Source organism: Capra hircus, chromosome 15 (assembly GCF_001704415.2).
Source record: "Capra hircus breed San Clemente chromosome 15, ASM170441v1, whole genome shotgun sequence".
In the NCBI taxonomy this organism is placed as follows: domain Eukaryota; kingdom Metazoa; phylum Chordata; class Mammalia; order Artiodactyla; family Bovidae; genus Capra; species Capra hircus.
The window spans coordinates 27,733,873-27,755,191 of NC_030822.1; the positions used below are offsets into that span (position 1 = coordinate 27,733,873).

The 21,319-nt window shown below is 52.6% G+C and overlaps 1 protein-coding gene across 2 annotated transcripts in view; it reads right to left on the reverse strand.

Annotated features, from left to right (window-relative positions):
- The window catches only part of DGAT2 (diacylglycerol O-acyltransferase 2), a 32,858-nt gene extending 12,994 nt beyond the window's left edge, over positions 1-19,864 (reverse strand). The window contains exons 1-2 of one of the 2 annotated variants that reach the window (XM_018058853.1): positions 17,566-17,611; positions 5,582-5,710 (exon numbers count right to left, since the gene is read on the reverse strand). In XM_018058853.1, coding sequence (XP_017914342.1) covers positions 5,582-5,710; positions 17,566-17,596 — 160 coding nt within the window. In that variant the 5' untranslated portion in view covers positions 17,597-17,611. 2 annotated transcript variants of the gene reach the window in all.

The following is a 21,319-nucleotide window of genomic DNA, read 5'->3' on the forward strand; positions in this document are numbered from 1 at the left end:
GGCTGCAGGCCCCCTCTGCTGGGTGCTGCACTGGTCACGGGTGCTCCCGGGCTGCCAGGTCTTCGATTCCATGCTCTCTTCTTCCCACCTGCTCAGTCCCCTCCAGTTTCTTGAGGGAGCAGGGAGGGCCAGACACACACTCCACAAGCCAAAGGGCAGGAAAATGGTGATCTCTTGTCATCCGCAACCCGGTCCTGTTCTAAGCTCCTGAGCTAGCCTCTTGCCAAGGGAGCTAAATGTGGTGCAACTATCTTGGGACCGGCAGTAAACACAGACTGGCCAGGTGTCCAGGTTTTCAGGACCACCTTAGGAGTGTGACATCATAGATGGGGAAGATGAGTCTCTAGGGAAGTATCTGGAGCCAACAAAACCCTGTTAAAGGCCAGCTGTGAAGTACTTGAGGCAGCTTGGTGAATGGCAATGTTTAAGTTAGGACCACTTACACAGTCTCTCACCTTATTGAGTGGTTTGCCCCTGGTCCCCTTTCTTAGGCCTAGAAAAAGGGTCACAAGCCCCCTAGACTCCACAGGGTATCCAAGTACCTTCAAAGGCTAGATGGATGCCCCAGGTGGGCCTGGGCAGGGTTGTGAGGTTCAGGTTAGGATCTGAGCAGCCTGGAAACCTAGCTGCTGTCAAAGCCCTAACTCTGCTGAGGGGCACCAGGACCAGAGCGGGAGGAGCCCCAGGCTGCACTGCCTAAATGTCTGAGCTCTCTGGGAAGCTTGGAGTCCCTGTCCACTGTCCTTACTCTGGTGCAGAGGCAGCCTGGGAGGAGGAAAAGAGAACAGATGAAGAGTCCGGAGACTGCATTCCAGTTCTGGACTTTCTCAGCTGGGGGGCCCTGCTCCCTCTAAGCCCTGTGTGTCCACAGCTGTCTCATCGGTGTCTGCCTCCCCCAGCAGATTCCTTTCATCAGAAGGCCCTTCAGTCCCTGGGCTCCCTGGGAGCTGGAACCAGGTCAGACGAACTTCTCCAGCCCCAGCAACCACGACAAGAAAGGTTTATTGAGCAAAAATGAGCTAAATCCATCACACAAGTTTGCTTTTCTCAGAGACTAAGCCCAGTCCTCTGAACAGGGGGCTCCCTGGTCCATTCTTGTAGGGCAAGGGACTGCAGCAGGAACCCCCCCCACCCAGTCCCCTCAGGTCCAGGAGATGTAAACAATTTTTGGCTCCACATGCAGAAGGTTCAGGACCCACCTTTACAATCACCCCTCCCCACAGAACATAGTCAAGCTTGTGATTCAGAACTGCTCCTCAAAGCCCGTGAGCGGGCAGCCTATGGCTGCCCAATGCAGGGAGGCAGCAGTCAGGCCCATGAAGAGCGTGGACACACTCTTCCATGAAGCTGGGGCCCTGCTGGCTCACTGGCCACGGCCCATCCTTGAATCTCCACTTCCAACAGGGTGTTGGGAAGATTACATGAGATAATGTGGGAAGAAGACTTAACACACAGTTAAGTGTCTAATCTGGAGATCCATGGACTTGGATGGGGGAAAAAAATAACATCTTAATGTTCCTTCATCTCTTATAGAAATGCAACACTTCCTTCATTTATGGATGTACCAGACTGCAGTAGTCTTAGCAGTCTTTATGCCTGCTGCTAGATCTTTTTATTTAACATAGTAACAAAAAACAATGTGTCACTATATGTGGAATCTGATTTAATGCATGCGTGTTTATATTTTAATACCACTGGCTTCCTTTGAAATCCAGTGTGTTTTGTATTATGCATTTAAAAACCCAGAATGAAGCAATTCCTGCAGTTCAATTCCAGAAAAATAAACGACCCAATCAAAAAGTGGGCCAAAGAACTAAATAGACATTTCTCCAAAGGAGACATACAGATGGCTAACAAACATATGAAAAGATGCTCAGCATCACTCATTATCAGAGAAATGCAAATCAAAACCACAATGCAGTATCATGTCATGCCAGTCAGAATGGCTGTGATCCAAGAGTCTACAAGCAATATATGCTGGAGAGGGTGTGGAGAAAAGGGAACTCTCTTACAGTGTTGGTGGGAATGCAAACTAGTACAGCCACTATGGAGAACAGTGTGGAGATTCCTTAAAAAACTGGAAATAAAACTGTCATATGACCTAGCAATCCCACTGCTGGGCATACACACTGAGGAAACCAGAATTGAAAGAGATGCGTGTACCCCAGTGCTCACTGCAGCACTGTTTATAATAGCCAGGACACGGAAGCAACCTAGATGCCCATCAGCAGATGAACGGATAAGAAAGCTGTGGTACATATACACAATGGAGTATTACTCAGCCGTTAAAAAGAATGCATTTGAATCAGTTCTAATTGATTCATTCAAATGAGGTGGATGAAACTGGAGCCTATTATACAGAGTGAAGTAAGTCAGAAAGAAAAACACCAATACTAACACATATATATGGAATTTAGAAAGATGGTAAGGATAACCCTGTATGCGAGACAGCAAAAGAGACACAGATGTATAGAACAGTCTTTTGGACTCTGTGGTAGAGGGAGAGGGTAGGATGATTTGGGAGAATGGCATTGAAACATGTAAATTATCGTATGTGAAATGAATTGCCAGTCCAGGTTCGATGCATGATACAGGGTGCTCGGGGCTGGTGCACTGGGATGACCCAGAGGGATGGGATGGGGAAGGAGGTGGGAGGTGGGTTCAGGATGGGGAACACAGGTACATCCATGGTGGATTCATGTCAATGTATGGCAAAACCAATATAATGTTGTAAAGTAAAAAAATAAAAAAATAAATAAAACTGATATTAAAATAAATAAATAAATAAAAACTCGGAATGAATAAGGTTTAGAGCCTTAACCAGAATACCAGGGGGACCTGGGGCACAGGAGTGGTGGCACAGAGTCACTCCATCGTTCCAGAGGAGGGCCGACAGGGCCACAGCATCCTTTGCAATGCCAGGCAAGTCTCTGCCAGCTGATGTGGGTGGCAGTGGAAGGGAGTGGCTGGGGCTGCTCAGGGCAATAATTAGCAGCAGCTCGGCAGACCTGCCCGTCCATGCAGGCTTGGCTCCCACCTACACAAGGGTTTCGGGAAGATGCTGAGCCGGTTTCTGGGCTGTGGTTAGACTTGATCAATTATTAACCTACAGCTCGGGGCAGCCCCTGCCGCAAGCTACAGGAGTCTGGGGTTCTACAAGCTGCTCAGCATCTCATCAGCTAAGCTCTGACCCACTAAGACAATAGGACAGTGGTGGCTTCTGGGAGCTGGCACAGCAGACTGGGGCCTGGAGGCTGGAGTCCATGTGGTCTTGCCAGTCAGAATGGCTGCTATCCAAAAGTCTACAAGCAATATATGCTGGAGAGGGTGTCACTTCCTTCTTGTGTGATTCTGGACAAGGCTCTGCCCTCATGGGGTGCCTGATTCTTACCTGAAAACAGAGGGATGGTCTCTACTCCAGGATTCTAAAAATTGGCCAGGCAGGCCAAGTTGGAAGTTTGAGCCCTGAGGGAATCAGTTTAATCTGCTCTGTTCCCTAGACCACTGTTCCTTTATCTTGTTAAGGCTCATTGTTGTTGTTCAGTCGCTAAGTCGGGTCTGACTCTGTGACCCTATGGACTGTAGCACACCAGGTTCCTCTATCCTCCAGTATCTCTTGGAGTTTGCTCAGATTTATGTCCCTTGAATCTGTGATGCTATCTAACCTATGGTTTTTCCAGTAGTCTCATACAGATGGGAGACTTGGACCATAAAAAAAGCTGAATGCCGAAGAACTGGTGCTTCTGAATTGTAGTGCTGGAGAAAACTCTCTTGAGGGTCTCTTGGACTGCAAGGAGATCAAACCAGTCAATCCTAAAGGAAATCAGCTCTGAATAGTCATTGGAAGGACTGATGCTGAAGCTCCAACACTTTTAGGCCACCTGATTCAAAGAGCTGACTCATTGGAAAAGTCCTGATGCTGGGAAAGACTGAAGGCAAAAAGAAGAGGGCAGCAAGGGGTGAGAGAGCGTCAGCGGCTCAGTGGACATGAATTTGAGCAAACTCCAGAAGATAGTGGTCCATATGCCTCTGTAAAAATCTGAGGATAGCAACTGCCCTTCATCCAGAAAAATGTGAATATACTCTCACACGTAATTTTCTATCTAGTCTTAGGGGCTCATAGCCCCTCAATGCCCACTCTTGGGCCTTAAAGTGAAGACTGGCCATTTCAGACCAGGCATGCTGATTTCGGGCTCCCTGGTGAGCACTCCAGGCTCCTGTTTAATTTTTAATTCTGCCACTTAATGAGCTTCACCATCTCTGAGTGTCACTGAGCCTCTATGAGTCTCCATTTTCTCACCTATGAAGTGGGAAACCTAGTCCACTGTGTGTGTGTGTGTGTGAGTGCATGCACACATGTGTGTGTGAATGTGCACACGCTCAGTCATGTCTGACTCTTTGCAACCCCTTAGACTATAGCCCACCAGTCTCCTCTGTCCATGGGATTTTTCAGGCAAGAATACTGGAGTGGGTTGCTATTTCCTTCTCCAAGGGATCTTACTGACCCAGGGATTGAGCTCACATCTACTGAAGGGGCTCAATAACTAGCACCCCCATTTCCATCATTCTGCCCTGCCAAGGGAGGGAGGGGCAGCTGCTGCCCTGGAAATGTGGTCTCAGAGGCTCCCAAGCCTCCTGGGAGGACGGCTCAGCACTGACATGGTAACTCCTGATAATCCCCATAGGCCTGAACTACCCTGAAGAGCAGGCCAACCAGAGGGACTCATTCAGGCACTGGGATGTACTCTGTGAAGCTCAGCAGCAGGTGTGTCTGCCCTGACATGTTGGGGAAGGGACACCTGGCCCTGGGGAAGAGGAGAGACTGCTGGGGGAGCAGGGCCTGGCTTAGGCAGGGGTCCTCCCTCCTCCTGGACAACCCACGGTGCCCTGACCCTGGTCTGGATGGCAACCCAGGGGACAGGGACACCAATCCGGACTTGCAGAAGAAACAACTCAAGCACTAATGTGGGCAGTGTCAATAGAAGAAAGGAGGAGCTTTGAGCGGGTGCGGAAGTAGCTGGGGGTGGTATTCAACAGAGAGTGGGTGAGGCTGGGGTCGGGGGGGGGCTTGGAGGGTATGTCCCAATAGGAGCTCCCATAGGCTGGGGACAACCCCCACCAGCCCAGGCCCTGTGTGGCCTGTGTGGCAGCCTTTTCCTCATATCCAAAGTGAGTAAACTGATTTTTAAGGTGTTCAAGGAACCTGCGTAAAGTCACAGAGCTTATGTTTAGTTGAGTTGGGACTAATCCCAGGGCCAGACCAGACGAAGACAATGCAATGTGCCTGTAGGAAAATGTCTGTTGGGAGGCAAGGTGGCATTTGGGAACAGCACATGCTTTGGCGGGGGTGGGGGCGGGTTCTGTAGACCTGGACTCAAATCTGTGTGACTTTGGACAAGTTACTCACCTTCTCTGAGACTTGGGCTTTCTATCTGTGAAATGGGAACCGTACTACCACCTCCCACTGAATCTTACTGAGTCCCCAAGCCTGCCTGGGGTACAGCACTTGATAGGAGACCAAAAAGGACCCCTCAGCTCTCTAACATCCCCACCTGCCCTCACCCTCTGAGCCCCAGCTTACCCAGCACGAGGAAAGACAGGACCCACTGTAGCACCGAGATGACTTGGAGCTGCTTCTCTACCTTGGACCTATTGAGCCAAGTGACAGAAAACAGGTCCTGGAGGGCGGAGAGGATGCTGGAGCCAGTGCCTGCGACAGACAGAAGATAGATGTTAGCCTGTCCGCCCTTCCCCGCAGCTGCAGAGTGCCCCACACCAGCCCACCTCCCCACAGACACCTTCCTAGACAAGAGAGGGGCACAGGCCAAAGAATCAGACTGACCTGGGCTCACATCCCGGCCCTGTCACACCACAGTTTTGTAATTCTGGGCTGCTCACATGCTGCACTTGCCTCTGCCCCAGTTGCTATATATACCCAGTGGGAATGATGTCCCCCCAACAAAGGGTTATTTTGGAGACCAAATAGGGTATCCAAAGAGGCGATGGGGAGGCTTGCCATAGTTTCCAATTCTCATTCCTCACCTCTACCCCAGTCAAACCCCTATCTTTTCCTTTATCTGGATCTAGTACAAATATTTAACCTTTGCTATCTGGGTCTATGAGGCCAGGGACAGAGGGCCAACATCCAGTTTGTAATGTTTTTTTTTCCTCCAAGTGTACTTTGAGCACCCCTAATCCTTGACCCACCCCCACCCCTTTATCTCCAGGACTAATACCCTCTCCCAGGGAGCTGAGCTCTCTTGCCCTAGCCCAACACCATCAATACCACTTTCAGGGGAATTCACACTTTGAGCTTCACCTCAGTGCCCAAAGCCCAGGGCTGAGAGAGGAACTGGGCAGGAACCTCTGCTTCCCTAGAGGATCCAGCGGCCACTGAGTTTTGGGCAGCCTGGGACACTGAGAGCTGCAATTATGTTTGCTACCAAGCAAGTGCCAAGGCTATAAGTTCAGACAAGATGTGCTCAGTTAATTGGTTCTGTGGCTGTACCCCCAGGACGACGCCCTAGATTCCAGTGGCTGATGGGCAGAGGGACCAGAAAGCCTAGTGACTACAGAGGAGAGGCAGCGCTCGGGAGGAGCATGGGCGAGGTTCCTGACACAGCCCCTCTCCTTCTGGAAGCTGGGCCAGAGGACTGTGCCCCTTCAAACCCCACACGTGCTGAGCCCCAACTGCATGCCCTTCGCTCAACACATCTTCACTGACTGTGCTGGTCAAATTCCTTCTGATGACCCACTCTGCAAGGCCCCTCACTGAGCCACAATCTTGTCCTGGAGGCTCTCATGACCTTTCACCCTGGCCTACAGCAGAAGTGGGAGGGAGAGGGGTTTAGGGGTTTACATGCAAGCCTTTGTATTTCTTTAAAATCTGCAGGGCAACAAAGTCACAGTGGGGTTTAGAAAGGGACATGGCACTCATCTGCTGAAAGTTCTGACTTTTAGGAAGCACAGCGATAACCAGCAGGACTCAAGGCAGACTCCTCAGTCCTGTTGCCCTCCCCTGGTCTCATGGAGCAGAGAGAGGGGGAAGCCAGGGGTATGGCAGAAGAGTCAGATCCCAGTGCAAACCCTGGTTCCACTCACTATGCAGGCACGACCTCAACAGCGTACTGTCACATCCAAGACATGGCACATACTGGGTACTCAGGAGCAGCCATACCCGGGGTGGAGGTGGTGGTGAGTGAACTCACCAAAGCAGATGAAGAGGCTGGTCCACACAGGAACTCCAGAGGCACATGACGTTCCTCTGCTCTCAACATGTATATCCAGCATCACAGCCCTTTCCACCTCCACCCTTTCTCAACACCCCCTCCTGGAGCCTGAGAGCCCTCTCGGGTCCTCTGGCCTAGTCCATCTGGACCTCTGGGGAGGCTGAGGAGAGGAGCACTGAGTTGTCCAGGGCTACCCAGCCAGGGCTGGGACCTGGATTCAGAGGACAGCAGATGCCAAATACACAGGGCTCTACCCATGGGACACTGCAAGTCCAAGGGTGGTTTGTGCTCAGAAGTGAGGAGAGAGTCCTGGGTGAGTACAGGAGGGAGGGAAATGAGGCCAAGCACAGGCCTGAACCCCCTGTCCAAGGGACCCCTAGCTGCTGGCTCTCCCTCCTAGCTGTGTGGAGTGAAGGCAAGCAGGGGTCATGGCAGCTGAGACCCTGCCCTTGGTCTGGAGCAGGCAAGGCACCTTGGCTGCAGAGAGGATAGAATGTTCTCCAGCACCTCCCTACTCAGAGTCCACCCTGGGAGCTGTTTAGAAATGCAGGGCCCCAGCCTAGATTTACTGAACTGAGATCTGCTCAGTCCAAAGTCTCAGGTAGGGTAAGTTTGGGGTGGGGAGTGTGCAAGGAGGAGCTGGGGGCCTCCATTGTCTACTGGGCTGGAGAAAAAGGGAGATGGAAGGAAGGGCATCAGACATAATTTCATTTGACCACTTCCTACTGTGAACAGGACCGTGAAGACCACTTCCTACTATGAACAGGACCGTGAAGAGTGCTTGAGGAAAGGACTCGCTGTCTAGCCTCTGCTGTTGGGTCAGGGCCAACCAACTGCACTCACAACATGGAGCTCTCCTGCTTTGGGGGTGGGGTGCACACAGTAAGTCCATGTTGGTGACATATCCCCCACTGAAACAACTGAAAAATTCTTGTTTCCTAATCCAAATCCATCTGCTATTGCAGGTCTCTTGGAATTAGATAGAAAGTCAGGGTGCAGGAAATGCAGAACGTCCTGTTCAGTGGATTATCCACACAGAAAAGAGGCCTGAAGGGTTCCCACAGCCCCAGAGCCAGGCTTGTTCCAGCCTCCTCAGTCTATCCTCCCTGCCCCATCCCAACTACTGCCCGTAGCCCGCTCTGCAACCAAGTAGGAAATGCAAAGTCCACTGAGGAGGGGCCAGTGTTCCTTGGACGGCACAGTGTGGGGCTGCCTGGGGAGCGGGGAGGCCACTCTGTGTCCCTCGGGCCTGAGACCACTCAGCTGCCTCTTGGCCAGACCATCCTGACTGGCTGACCACAGAGCCCAACCCCAGGAGCTGGTCTGTCCATGATGCTGAACCATAGGCCCAGTGGAAGCTCCTGTGGATTTAAGGAGTATCCAGTCATTGCTCCCTTGCCTAGAAAGCTGCTGCTTGCCTTGTCTACCTGATGACGCCCTGACAATGAGATAAAGCAGCTTGTCCTTCAAAACCCAAATAGGTAAGCCTTCAGAGAGGTGGGCTTTCCTTCTTTGGGATTATTGACTGTAAGGCCCATGCAATTGTGGAACTGTCTGGGGCAATCTCACCAGCCCCCACTGATCTTGGAGAGAACCTATCAGCAGATGAAGGTGGGAGAGGCCAGCAAAAGAGAGAAATAAGAGAGGAAGGGAATCTTCCTTTTAGGCTCCCACAGCCCCTCACCTTGTACCAGCTGCTGATTACAAGCCCATTCTCATCACATCAGGAGCTGCCCAAGGGGCTGAGTCTGATTCACCCAGTGGCCTCTCAGAGTCTGGCCGAGAGTCAACACTCAGCAAGGTTTGCCTAGCAAAAGGAAGAGCAGATCTCTGCTCTGGCTATTCCTCAGGCCCCCATCCTCCACCTCGGCTCTCTGCAGGGCTGGGTGACCGGCAGCTTCAGAGCCTCCAATGTGCTTCCTCAGGAACTCTGGTTTCTCACGAGCCCTGTGAGTTTGGCATCCTCATTGCCATTTTGATGGTGGGAAAGGCTTGAGGAAGTGATATAGTCAAGGTCACTTGACCAGAGGGTGGCCAAGTTGGATTCAATTCAAGACTAACTTCTAGGCCAGCATTCTGTTCCTGTGCTGGTCTCCCCAAGTTCCTTCTCTCTTCTCCCCAAAAGAAAGTGGGGGAAGGCTGGGAGGGGACAGGAGAAAATGCATGGCTTATTTTCCTCCAGAGGGGCAGGTGAGGGGCACGCATCTTGTGTAGTAAGTTAAGTGGTGGCAGGCCTGGGGGTTCCGGTCCCAGTTGTATCACTGATTCCTGTGTCTTCTTGGCCAAGTCGCTTCACCTCTCTGGGTTTTGGTTTCCCCATATATAAAATGGTGGTGGGGAGGACGACTTCTATGATCTCTTTGACTGCTTGGACCCCGGTGCCCACCCTCCTGAAGACACCACCTAGATGCTCACCACCTTGTAACAGCCCTGGTACGGTTGCTTTGCAGATCGAAGCAAGGCTTCAGCTGGGCACTCCCAGGTCCAGCCCTCACCACTCAGCTGTCAGCCTCTCTTCTGCCTCAGTGGTGGCTGGTATGGATGCCAGTGCTGCAATCAGGTGCCAACACTGCCACTACCTTCATACCCAGCCCAACTGTCCCACAGTCCTAGGTGGGGCTGGCAGGGAGCCTCGACATTTGGCCAGATCTCAGCTCCACCCTGCTCCCTTGCTACCCCTTCCCAGCCTCTGCCAGCACACTGAACTCTGCACGCTATCTCAGCACCAGTCCACTGAAGCCAGTTATCTACTTCCTCGGCCGTCCTCCTCAGGCAGCATCTCTTAGGTTCCAAGGAGGGAACTTGATTCATCCATGTGCCCAGAGCAGTGTGCCCAGTCAGACTGACAAGAGAAGGAGCTCAGAGGGATTTACTGCATGAATGAACAAACCTGTAAGTCCCAGAGGCAGCTGAAGGCCAGGATGCTCAAGTTGCAACTGAGCTGCCAGACAGGAAGGCCTCCAGGCTTACCACTGAGGACCCCAGAGATGGAGCAGTGGGTGGGGGAGTGAGCCTTTCTCTCCTCCTCTGAGCATGAGTCCCCCCTAACCTTGCTATGATGAGAACAGAACCCACTTCTTACAGATGTCTTTTCCTCACGAAGGAAGATGAGATGGCAATAGAGTAACTTGACCTGTTCTATGAAGAGAAGTTTTCAGTAACCAATCCAAACAGCTGCTCCAGGGAACCACTGATTTCACCATTTATTTTACATAGCTCCTTTGTTCCTGGATTTGGAAAGGCAGAGGGAGCAGAGCTGAGAGAGAGAAGCCCAGAGAAGCTCTCTTACCCCCAGAGAAGAGCCCCCTGCCCGCATGTCTATATGGGGCTTCCCTGTCCCACAGCATTCTCTGGGAAGGTAGACAGGCAGGGAGGGGCAGCCTCATTTCACAGAGATGGAAACTGAGGCAAAGTGAGGCCAAAAGATGTTAAACCATTTGTTTTGAGGTCACGGTCTAGAGGAGTCAGTCACGACTCAAGGCAGGCATTCGAGCTTTGAGACCCTCGCCATTTCCATGATGCCAAGCTCCTGAGGGCTGGTCCTCACTACACCAGCCAGTCCACATCCCGATCTCAGGAATACACCCCGGGGAAGGGAGGGCTGCCTCTCTGCCTCAACCATGTCCCAAGTTTCACGGGGCCATTCTCCTGCAGACTGGCTATGCAAGGAATGTGAACCCCCACCCACATGCTCCCACAGGTTGAGAAGCTGCTACAAGAGCTAAGCTGAAGCTGCGCATAGCAGTAGAGCCAAATACCTCTGATCCCCAGCCCAGGTCGGGTGTGGAACGCTTCTTTGCCCAACATCTGATAGCAAACTGACCAGGCCGCACCCAGGACTGATGAAACCAGGGTTTCCTCTCATACTGGTCTGAGAGGGCAGGGTCTGAGCCCCAGTTTCCATAATCTGAGAAAGGGTGTTGGGCCAGCCCTGCCCTTGCATGGCTCTGTGACCTAGGGCAAGTCACTTAGCTTCTCTCAGCTTTAGTTTCTCATCTCTAAAGTGAGGATAAGGGGACTTCCCTGGCGGTCCAGCGGCTAAGAATCTGCCTTCCAATGAGAGGGCATAGATCGGGGAACTAAGATTCCACCTGCCACAGGGCAACTAAGCCCGCATGCCACAATTAGAGAAAGCTCACATGCCACAGTGAACACCCGGCGCAGCCAAACAAGACAAAAGACATAAAGAGAGGATAAGAATCTCTCTCAGGGTGGTTGGGAAGATTAAAAAAAAATGCATATAATGTCCATTTGGCAACTGTTGCGTGACTGACACCTGTTGGTTGATTAGCTCTCATCACGGCGTCTACCACTGACCAGAGCGGGCGGGGACTGATCAGCGACTGCAATGTTTCAAGGCGCATGTGACCATGAGGTTATGTGTTAAGAGGGGAGGGAGCAGAGTGGGGGCAGCGGCGGGGCGGCTCCAAGGAGGCGGCGAGGCGTCAGCAGGGCCCAGAAGACAAGATCTGGGAGGCAAAGAGGAGGAAAGTGGGTGCTGGGGTGGGGGCGCCAGCCAGAACAGACTCAGAGGGAGTTACAGTGAGGCAGGCCAGAGGCCAGAATGTTCAACGACCCAGGAACGGGGGTTCACATGAACCCAAGACAGACGATGGGGTCAGGGCTCAAGTGGACAAAAGTGGCCTCCTGGAGCAGGTAGGTGGGGAGGGATGAGCCTGGAGCACTTTTGAGGCACCCGATACTGTTGTCAGCCCCTGGGGAAAGAGCAGTGGACACAGCAGGTCGAGTCTCACCTGTTAGGGGCTTAAATTCTGCTGAGGGAGAGAAAAAGCACCTACACACAAAGGTAGGGTGTAACGTCAGGCAGTGAGGAGAGCCAGGAGGAAACAAAATTTGGGGCAATCAGCCAGAGGGGGAGACAAGAGGGTCCTCAGCCCTGAGGAGAGGAAGCCCTGAGCAAGGCTGACTTCCCTCCACGTGGAGGTAGGGGCACACGTGACATTCCCAGGTCAGGCCTCCGGGCGGCCCACACTGCGTCCCTACTCTCCTTTGCTACTGGCATCCTGGGAAGTGGCTCGTCAGCCTAGAGAAGCTAAGGCAGATGGGTGTCCAGAGAACCTGGCCTCCAACTTGCAGGAGTGTAGCCCTGGTGAGTCACTTCCTATGCAAGTCTCAGTTTCCTCATCTGTCCAGTGGGGCTAATATCCACCTCGCTAGATTCTTGTGAGAATTAAACAATAGACAGAAGCGTCATAAAAGTCAAGACCTGTGTGTATGCGGGATAATTACCAAGTAAGCCCGGGTTTCCTTGCCTGACATATGGGTGTAATAACCCCTGTCCTGTCTTGGAGCAGAGGCGCTGGCGTCAGTACACTTAGGAATAAAACCCTGGCTCTATCATTTACGGTGAGACCCTGAAGGTCATTTCCCCATCTAAGACTCAGCGTCGTCCTTTGCTGGGATGTAGCAGTTGTTGGGAGGAATCCAAACAACCTGTGGAAAAGAGACAAACAGCATGTGGCATGTCTGTTAGAGAGCTAGAAAGCTGCCAGTGAGGTTGCAGAGATGTGGACAGCTGCCAGGGGCTCCTGAGTGGGGACGCCATCCTGCTCACATCCCCCAGCTTCAAGGATGCCACACGTGGGCCCAGTCAGACCGAAGCTCTGTGAGGAAGTTGCCCCAAGCTTCTGCAAAGGGCCGGGCATGAGGCTGCATCGAGGCAGAGAGATGGACATTCTGACTCCCAGGAGACCCCTTGAGGTCCAGGAAGCCAGGCCAAGTGCCAAATAAATGCTACATCGTCAAGGCTAGGGGCGAAAATGCAAGATTCTAGAGGGAGGCAGAGAAGGGTGGAGGCCGAACGTTAACATTCATTCAGCAAGTACTTTCCACGTAGCCTTTACAGGCCAGGCTAGGTATTGCCCTAGGATAGGAACTGCTAGCCCCTGCCTCTCCTCTGTTTCTTGGGCTTCTGTGGGAGGCAGAGCTCTGCCCTGGGGCTGCCCACTTCAGCTATGGCTGGGGGAGACAGGGCTGTGAACAGTCAGGCACAGAGGGTAGGTCATGGCTGAGGAGTCCACGAGAGGTGCCCAGCTGGCCCGGAGGATGCTCTCAGGGCTGCACCAGGTGAGAGGCAGAGGATGAGTAAGCTTGCCAGGCTGACAGAAGGGAGGCACAGGGCCAGGAACCCAGGTCCTGGAGTCCAGCAGACAGCACTGGCAAAGGACTGGAAGGGAGAAAGGGCACAAGGTTAAGGAATTAACTGCAAGTAGTTCAACCAGGCCATGTGACTGGGTGAGGCTAGTCGAGAATGTGCAGGGGGAGCCACGGAGGGCTGGAAATGCCCGGCCGAGGAGTCCCAAGAACACAGATAACTGACCAGGCTCCACCCTAACAGCAGGGAAGATTGCTGCCCACTCCTCCCATGCCCTCCACCAACTTCAGACGGTGTAAGGGCTCTGAAGCAACTCACCAGGTGTTCACCTGATCTCAATATGCTGGTGATTTCTTCTCTGGAAAGACTAATAATATCCCCTTTAAGGGTTAGGTGTTTAATCAGGTAATCTTAAAGAAAATTAAGTGTCCTTAAAGCAGGGCCCACTGGGACATCTGACCCAAATGGGAAGCCGATACACACTGCTGTGGTTGGTGTGCTTGCTGGGAAGCTTCTGGCTTGCCCATCAGCACCCTGCAGAACTCAGTGGATTCCTCAGTTGGTCCTCAGGGCCCCCCACAGAGCATCCTGGAGGAAGCCAGGCATCCTAAGTATCTACAGATATACTGGGACTTTGGGCCTCCTTCTCCTCTCCTTTCTAGGTCTTTTTCCCAATGGCATTCATTAGAGGTTTGGGTTAGATTAGTTGAAATCTGAGGTCTTGACAACTTAGATTGACTAATGAATTATTATCCACAGAAGATCCCCCTAAAGAAACTACGAGCCCCTCCTTGAGCTGCTCCAGAGGCCTGGATTTTCAAGTATTGGTTTTCATGCAGTAGGGTAGGGTCCTGGGAGGTGAGGTCAAGGAAGTGGGGCTCTTAGAATGCCATGTTCCTGAGACTCTGAAACTGCGACTGGGACCCTGGAGGTGACTGCTGAGGACCCCAAAGCTCTGCTTTCACTACCCCCATCTTCTGACACATTAAAAGAATAGCTACTGAGGTGGGAGGGGTTGCCATGGCAACACTACTAGCTTGTTGGTATGTCACCACCAAGGAGTCCTCAAAATAGGCCCTTATCACGGTACATGAGCAAGTGTGAGGAGCTAGGCATGTACCTGGGCCCCAAGTAGGACACGAGCCCATTTTCACAAGGACAAGTTGAGGACACGAATGAGGAGGAGGTTGGCCCCCTGGATCCCATAGCAGTCCGGGGCATGATCAAAATCACATTTCTGCAGCAGAGCTGGAATGAACCCAGGCGAGCTGCCTTATGCAGCCCTCCTTACTGTACAGATGAGGCTGAGGCCCTAAGAGGGAGCATCATGCCCAAGGTCACATAGGAAGCAGATGCAGAGTGAGCCTTCTGGCCTCTAGATCTGCTCTAATAGTAAAGTGAATTCACATTCCTTGCTTCTGTCAATTTGCCCAAAGGGTGTGTGGCTTCAGCTTCCTTGGGTCTGTACCATAACCTGGGCAGATATTGTCATCATGCATTTGTTCATTTTACAGATGAGGAGACTGAGACTCCCAGCCCCAAGCCCTCAAAACTGCCAGCAGCAGCTCCACACCCAGGAGGTTCCAGAAGTGGTACAGGCCAAGAAACTGCCTGCACCAGGCTCCTTTCCCAGCTCTCAAATCTCCACCAACAACCCGTGCAAAGTGCATAGGCAAGCCAGCCCCTGCCTGGATACAGCATCTTCTGTCTCCCTTATCTCTCAGCACACTGGGACCTCAGCTCAGGTTAGGAGCCCAGAGGTCCTGCCATCAGACTTTCCCGCCCACCCAAATCTCACGTCTCTATTTATGCTGGTCCCTCTACCTGAAGGTTCTTGATAGTCTCTGAACCAGTAACACTGGTTCATTTTTAAATATCCAGATGACTGTCACCTCTTCCAGGAAGCCTTCCCTGACGCCAGGATGATTTAGCTGCCAAACCCTCACTTCCAGGCCTCCTCAGTTCCCCATGCTTCCTCCCCCGTCACTGCGTGGATCACTGTGCGCTGTCATCCCCCAGTCTCATTTCCTCAAAGGTAGGGACCAGGGATTGACATGTGTGTGGCAGAGTCTGACACACACAGGTGATCCACCAATAAACTGAAGGGCCTACGCCTGAGTCCCCAGTCTAAGAAGGCTTCCTGGATGCCCCAGGCAGTCTGCCGCTCATCACAGTGTTGGCGACTGTTGCGTCACATAAAATGAGTGACAAGGACTAACAGGCGAGTCACAAGTTAGTTTACAAAGCACTTTCCATTCGTGTTAACCTAAACCCTTGCATCCTTAGTCTTACAGTTTCTGACCCTATCTTCCACTGAGGGGGAATGAGATCCTCAGAGGAGAAGAGAGACACCCAGCCAGGTCCTTGAGGGGAGCCAGGGCTGAAATCCTCACTCTCTGGCTCCTAAGCCCTGGAAGCAACAAGGGGGACTGTGGTGAGCACCCCCTGCCCCCAGCGATCAGCCCTGGAGCCTCCAGAGCAGGGAATAGCTGCAGGCCCAGCACCTAGCACAGGTGGGCACAGAGGAGGCCTGAGGAAGCACTGAGGACTCGCACTGAAGCAAAAAGCAGGGCTTCTTGCCAAGAGGAAGGAGCAGTGCTTGGGAGGGCTGAAGTCCCATTAATGATTCATTCATTCAACAAATATTTACTGAGCACCTACTATACTCCAGGCACTGTGCTCAGTGCTGGGACAAACACCGAGGGAGACAGACAGAGGTCCTGTTCCCAAGGGGCTGACATTCTTCCGGGGCAGACCATCACCCAAACAGAAAAGTACACCTGAGAACTTAGCTAATGAGAAGGGCTATAAAAAATACAATGGGACGGGACCATTCTCCAGATGGTATGGTCAGAAAAGGCCTCCGAGAGGAGACTGAATGTTTGAAAGACAGCCAACGCAACGGCCCTGAGGTAGGACTGAACTGACGGGAATCCTGGGGGAACAGGAAGACCCCAGCCGTTCTAGAGCAGGGCATGGAAGCAGAGGAGTGAGGGCTGCTCACAGGGGGCTCCACAGCCACAAGGAGGAGTTTGGAAGGTTTGGAATACAATGAAGGCAACTGGCTGTTCCCCGGGCCTCAGAGTTCCAGGGTTCATGGTACATCTACTCATCAAGGCAAGTTGGGACATCTTGAAAATGCACGAGAAGGGGTGATCTGCCAGCCCCATCATGGTCCCAGAAAAACCTTCACTCAGTCAGGAAATGAGCACCTGCAGTGGCCAGAACCCTGTACTCGGCCCTTCACAGCTTCACCACACTTCTCTCTTAGTTTAAGGCAGCCAGTGACTGGGAGGTGGATCTGGGTTCTAACTCTGGCTTTGGTAACCCTGGTCCAGTCTCTTCTCTCCGGGGCCCTCAGTGTTCAGTCTGTAATGTGAAAGCTGCCCCTGACCCAGCACTGCCAGAGAGCTGTGATTTTATGACTCAAGTACCTGCTGCAGAACTCACGGGTGGGAGGATGGGGGTGGGGCAGGATTGCCACAGTGGCCACTGAGTCACCAAGTCTGCTAATAAAATACTACTCTTGGCCCTCCTTTCCCAGCTCAGAAGAGCCCTCAGTAACACAGATAACCCCAAAGTGGCATTTGTGCATGTGGGGAAGTGGTGTAGGCCGGGGGAAGCTATATAGAATTGGGGGAAGGGGAATATGAAAACCATGTTCTCATCCTACGATTAGGTAGGTGTCAGCCCTCCAACAATCCAGCCTCTTAGTTTCACCTCCTGCTAAGCTCCTGCTTGCACACTCCCAGTGATGGGGATCTCCACCCCACCCACACCAAACCTGCTGCAGTGGCTGTCAGAAAGCATTCCTCCATTATATCAAATCTGCAACTCCCACCTCCTGAAATTCCAGCCCTGTTCCTGGCCTTGCTTTTGGGGGGCCGCGCAGAACAAATCAGTTCAGAATTTTACTGAAGCTGCCACCATTTCATGCTGGGTCCTGTGGTGAACCCTGGGTATTCAGGCAGGCATCAGAGGGCTCTGATCAGAAGGGCCTTAAATCCAGGGGCAAAGGTAAAGGTGCAACTATGGATAACTCTGCATCTTCCACCCCTGGCGCAGGTAAATCCTTCAGATATTAGAAAATACCAATAGAGACTCCTGTGTCCCGCACAAACTCCCAGCACACATGCAGCGCACACCCACCCCCACAGCTGGCTTTTTTTTTTTTTTTTTTGCCCAGGAAACCAGACACCAAGGTATCTATTTCAATCTCACCCATCACAGGTCTTCCCTTCACAGAAGTCATGGTCTCCCCTTAAATATCACCACTGACAAAGTGTTCATCACCTCCCAACAATGAGACTTTATTGGTAAAAACCAGGCCACTGGGGAGTGTCTTCAAAGACCAAGGATGTAGAAAGCAGGTCTAATGGAGATGCCAGATAACACAAGATTTGCTTCAGCTCCCTCCCTTCCCCACCCAGTCTTTCACCAAAGAGAATCCCAGACAGCTAAAGTGATTGGTTTGCATTTCATGCCAGCTCTTGCTACAGTCCATGATGGAATTGTCTGCAGCCAGTTTAAAAAAAAAAAAAAGTTTTCAAGACCTGATTAAAACATGGAGACATGCTCCTGAAAGGACAGTAAGTGACTTGGTCAAAATCACTCACTGGAAGTCCTCCTGAATAACAAATTCTAGGTCAAAAACGAGGAAGTCAGGGTCACCTGCTCCTGGAAGATACAACTCACCTCTGTGGATAGCAGAGATGAGGGAAGGGCATCTCCAGGCAGGTCCACCCCCCAGAGAGAGCATCCCCATCTCTTTGCTAGGAGACAAAAGCACTTTTAAAACATGAGCATGGGTAGGGTCCTTCCTTCCCCGTTATGGGCATTAAATGGCACAGTGAATGGACAAGCACTTTTAAGTGAGAGCAGAGACTGTCAGAGGCTGTCGGGCCAGGTGCACGGGACAGCTCAGGCTGCATGTACCCAAGATGGCAACAGCAGCTAGGTACCTCTCCAAGGGCAGTGAGTGGCACTCAGACCAAGAGGGGCAGATAATCACACCAACAGCCACAGAGGGAAAAGGGCCAATGCCTAGGACACAGTTAAACTGTGGTACAGCTCAGGGTGGTTACCCAGCAGCCCCGAGAATATTGTAAGTGATTTGGAGTAACAGAAGGAAATACTCTAGATTTAACATCAAGAGGGAGAAAACAGGATTTAGAACGATATCCACATCATGGCCTCAATCTTACCTAAATGATGTGTATAAATAAAATTATAATGAAATATACTAAAATGCTATTAGGAAGCTATCTTTGGATAGTCAATTAACCAGGAGCTTTTCATTTCCTTCCTGTTTTTCCAGTTTTTTGAAATCCAATGATTCGTATGTTTTGTTTTTATAATGAAGGGGTTGGAGTAAGCTATTGTTAGTTACTAAAGAAAAATCCTAAGTAGGAGAGGTTCAGCAAGCTGAATTAAGACTTTAGGTGGAGGGAGGGAGGACTCAAGCAAGACAGACCAGGGCAGCTGTGAGGATGTCCCGGAGTCTCCTGGATTTGTATGTAATCCCCTGGCCAAGGCCCTGTTAGGGAAACCTTGGGCAGGTCATGCCTCCTCCCACCTCAGTTTCTCCAAGTATAGGTGAGAGGTGCGGGACATGGAAGGGATGCTCTTCCTTGAGCAGGAAAAGCTGTGGAGTTTGATCTCAACTCTGCGCCTGATTCAGAGAGGACCTCAATTCCACATGGTGGAACAGCAGCACAGACCACACTGAAGGGCACCCAGGGTCCTCTTGTCCTATCTTCTAAGCATTCCAGGCTCACAGTCGCTGCTGAGTGGGCTCCCAAGCCTGGGCTGGGTAGGGGGCAAAGGACAGTGTGGGCACAGCTGTTCCAGCCAGGCATGTTCCTGGTCTAGTGGCCTGCCCCATCCAGTGCCCCACAGCTTGATCCACCAGGTGAGGAGGGATGGAGGGAACTGCCAGGGGCCAGGAGCAGTGCTGGGGGCTGGAGAGTTCTCAGGTAACATCCTATCTCACAGGCTGGAAAAAAAGAAGTGATGTTAACAGAAGTCCCCCAAATTGATGAGTGCTAAGGTGGAGAATGCGCCCACATGACTACCATGCCAAGTGGCCTGGATCAGACCATTATTCTAACCTCATCTCAGACCCAGATGAGCAGGGGGTAAGAATGGGGGTGGTGGTCGGGGAGGGGGCTGCAAGCCTTCCCAAAAGAAAAGAAAGGGGTTGGGACCTCATTCCCCAGAGCGGCCTGCCCTCCAGCAACAAACTCCCACTACACCAACACACTCCTGCCTACCTTGGAGCCCTTCATCACCTCCTTTCCTGAAAGCCCTCTCGCAGCTGCATGGCCCAAGGAGGAAGCCGGCAAAGCCCTGCAGACCCTGGGCTGTGACAGTTCATCTCCCAGACCCTTAGTCCAGATCCCAAAGGCCGCAGGGGGCAGCATGGGTTCTCAGTTAGAGCCCTCGCTCAGGGCAGCCGGGCCGGATGCTCACCTCGCAGGACCCCGGAGTAGGCGGCTATGAAGGTCTTCATGACGAAGCCTGTACAGGTCGGGGCCCCGCGGGAAGCCGCCAGACCCCGCTCCCCTGGCCCATGCCCCGGCGGCCGGGGCCAGGGCTTCGCGCCGAGCAGGGGAGCGCGGGGACCGCTACGGCCGGGGGTGCGGAGGGGCGGGCCGCCAGACGGGCCGGAGCACCGGCGGAAAGCGGAGCCTTGGCCACGGCCACGGCCACTGCGCCCGCGGCTCCGAGCGCGGCACTTTGTAACCTCATAAGGGGGCGGGGCCGACGCGGCAGGGGCGGGGCCGGCCGTTCCAACCACGGCAGCCTCAGCTCCGTGGGGGTGGCTGAGCGCCGGGCTCGGCCGGGCGCGGGAGGGCTGTAGGAGGGACCCCCCTGCTCCTCACGGCTGCGCCGCCCGCGGCGCGGGGTCCTCCTCGCGAGGGGCTGCCTGGTTATTCCTGCTGCTCCCTGTGCCCGCCCCTAGCCGCTCCCCCGCGGCGGTTGGTGCAGCCCGGCAGCAGGAACGTGGGCCGGGAGGCCCCGCACGTGCGGGCCTGGCGGGGGCAGGCGGGGATTTGTGTTTTCCGTTCCTCAGGGCTTCGCTTCGGCTACAGATGCCGCCTCTGATTGGTGGTTGGGACGGAATTAGCTAGGTAGGGTCGGGCTCCTAAACCCCTCAAGTTGCCTCTACGTTTCCGTCTAAACCTCACAGAGCGTGTATACTGTATACTGCTGCGTGCTGGGGACCCAAACCAGTCAATCCTGGCCCTGCCCTGGGAGGTGCTCTCCTTGGTGAGAGGTGATCGCACACTGAAGCTGGCAGCAATGCTAGGCCAAGAGAGAAATCTCTGGCTATAGATTCAGAGGAGAGAGGTCCTTTTCTTGGACTGGCGGCTGGGAACAGGAGGCTGGGTGCACTTCCCAGAGAGATTATTGCACAACAGAGATGGCATCAGATAGACCCGAAGCCAGTTCTGGCCCTCCCTTTCTTGAACCTCAGTTTCCATATCTGTACAATAGGAAGAATAACACTTACTTTGTGAGGTGCTTTGAAAATTAAATGAGGTAAAAATTTTAAAGTTAAAAAATAGCCTTATATAGTACCAGGCACATAGAAAGTTTTCCAAAATTATTTTTGTTGCGCTTTGATGAGTAGTTTTGTAGAAGGTGTGAGGGTAAGGTGTAAACTGTTAGAAAAGGCAGCATGCTTGGGGCAGGGTTAGGGTACCTGGAGTGGCTGGAGCTCAGACAGCTATGGGAAATGATGCTGGGGCTAGATCTTAGGAAGGTTCTTAACTGCTACCCTTGAGACATCAGGGTGGGGATAGTTTTGAGTGGGGAAAAGAGAGTGTTTATATGTTTTTAAGAGTCCTCCAGCCAAAGTGTGGGGAGAGACTGGGGGCCAGGAGGGCTATGAGGAGGTCCCACCTTTGATTGGTGATTGGGACGAAATTAGTTAGGGTCGGGCTCCTAAACCCCTCAAGTTGCCTCTACC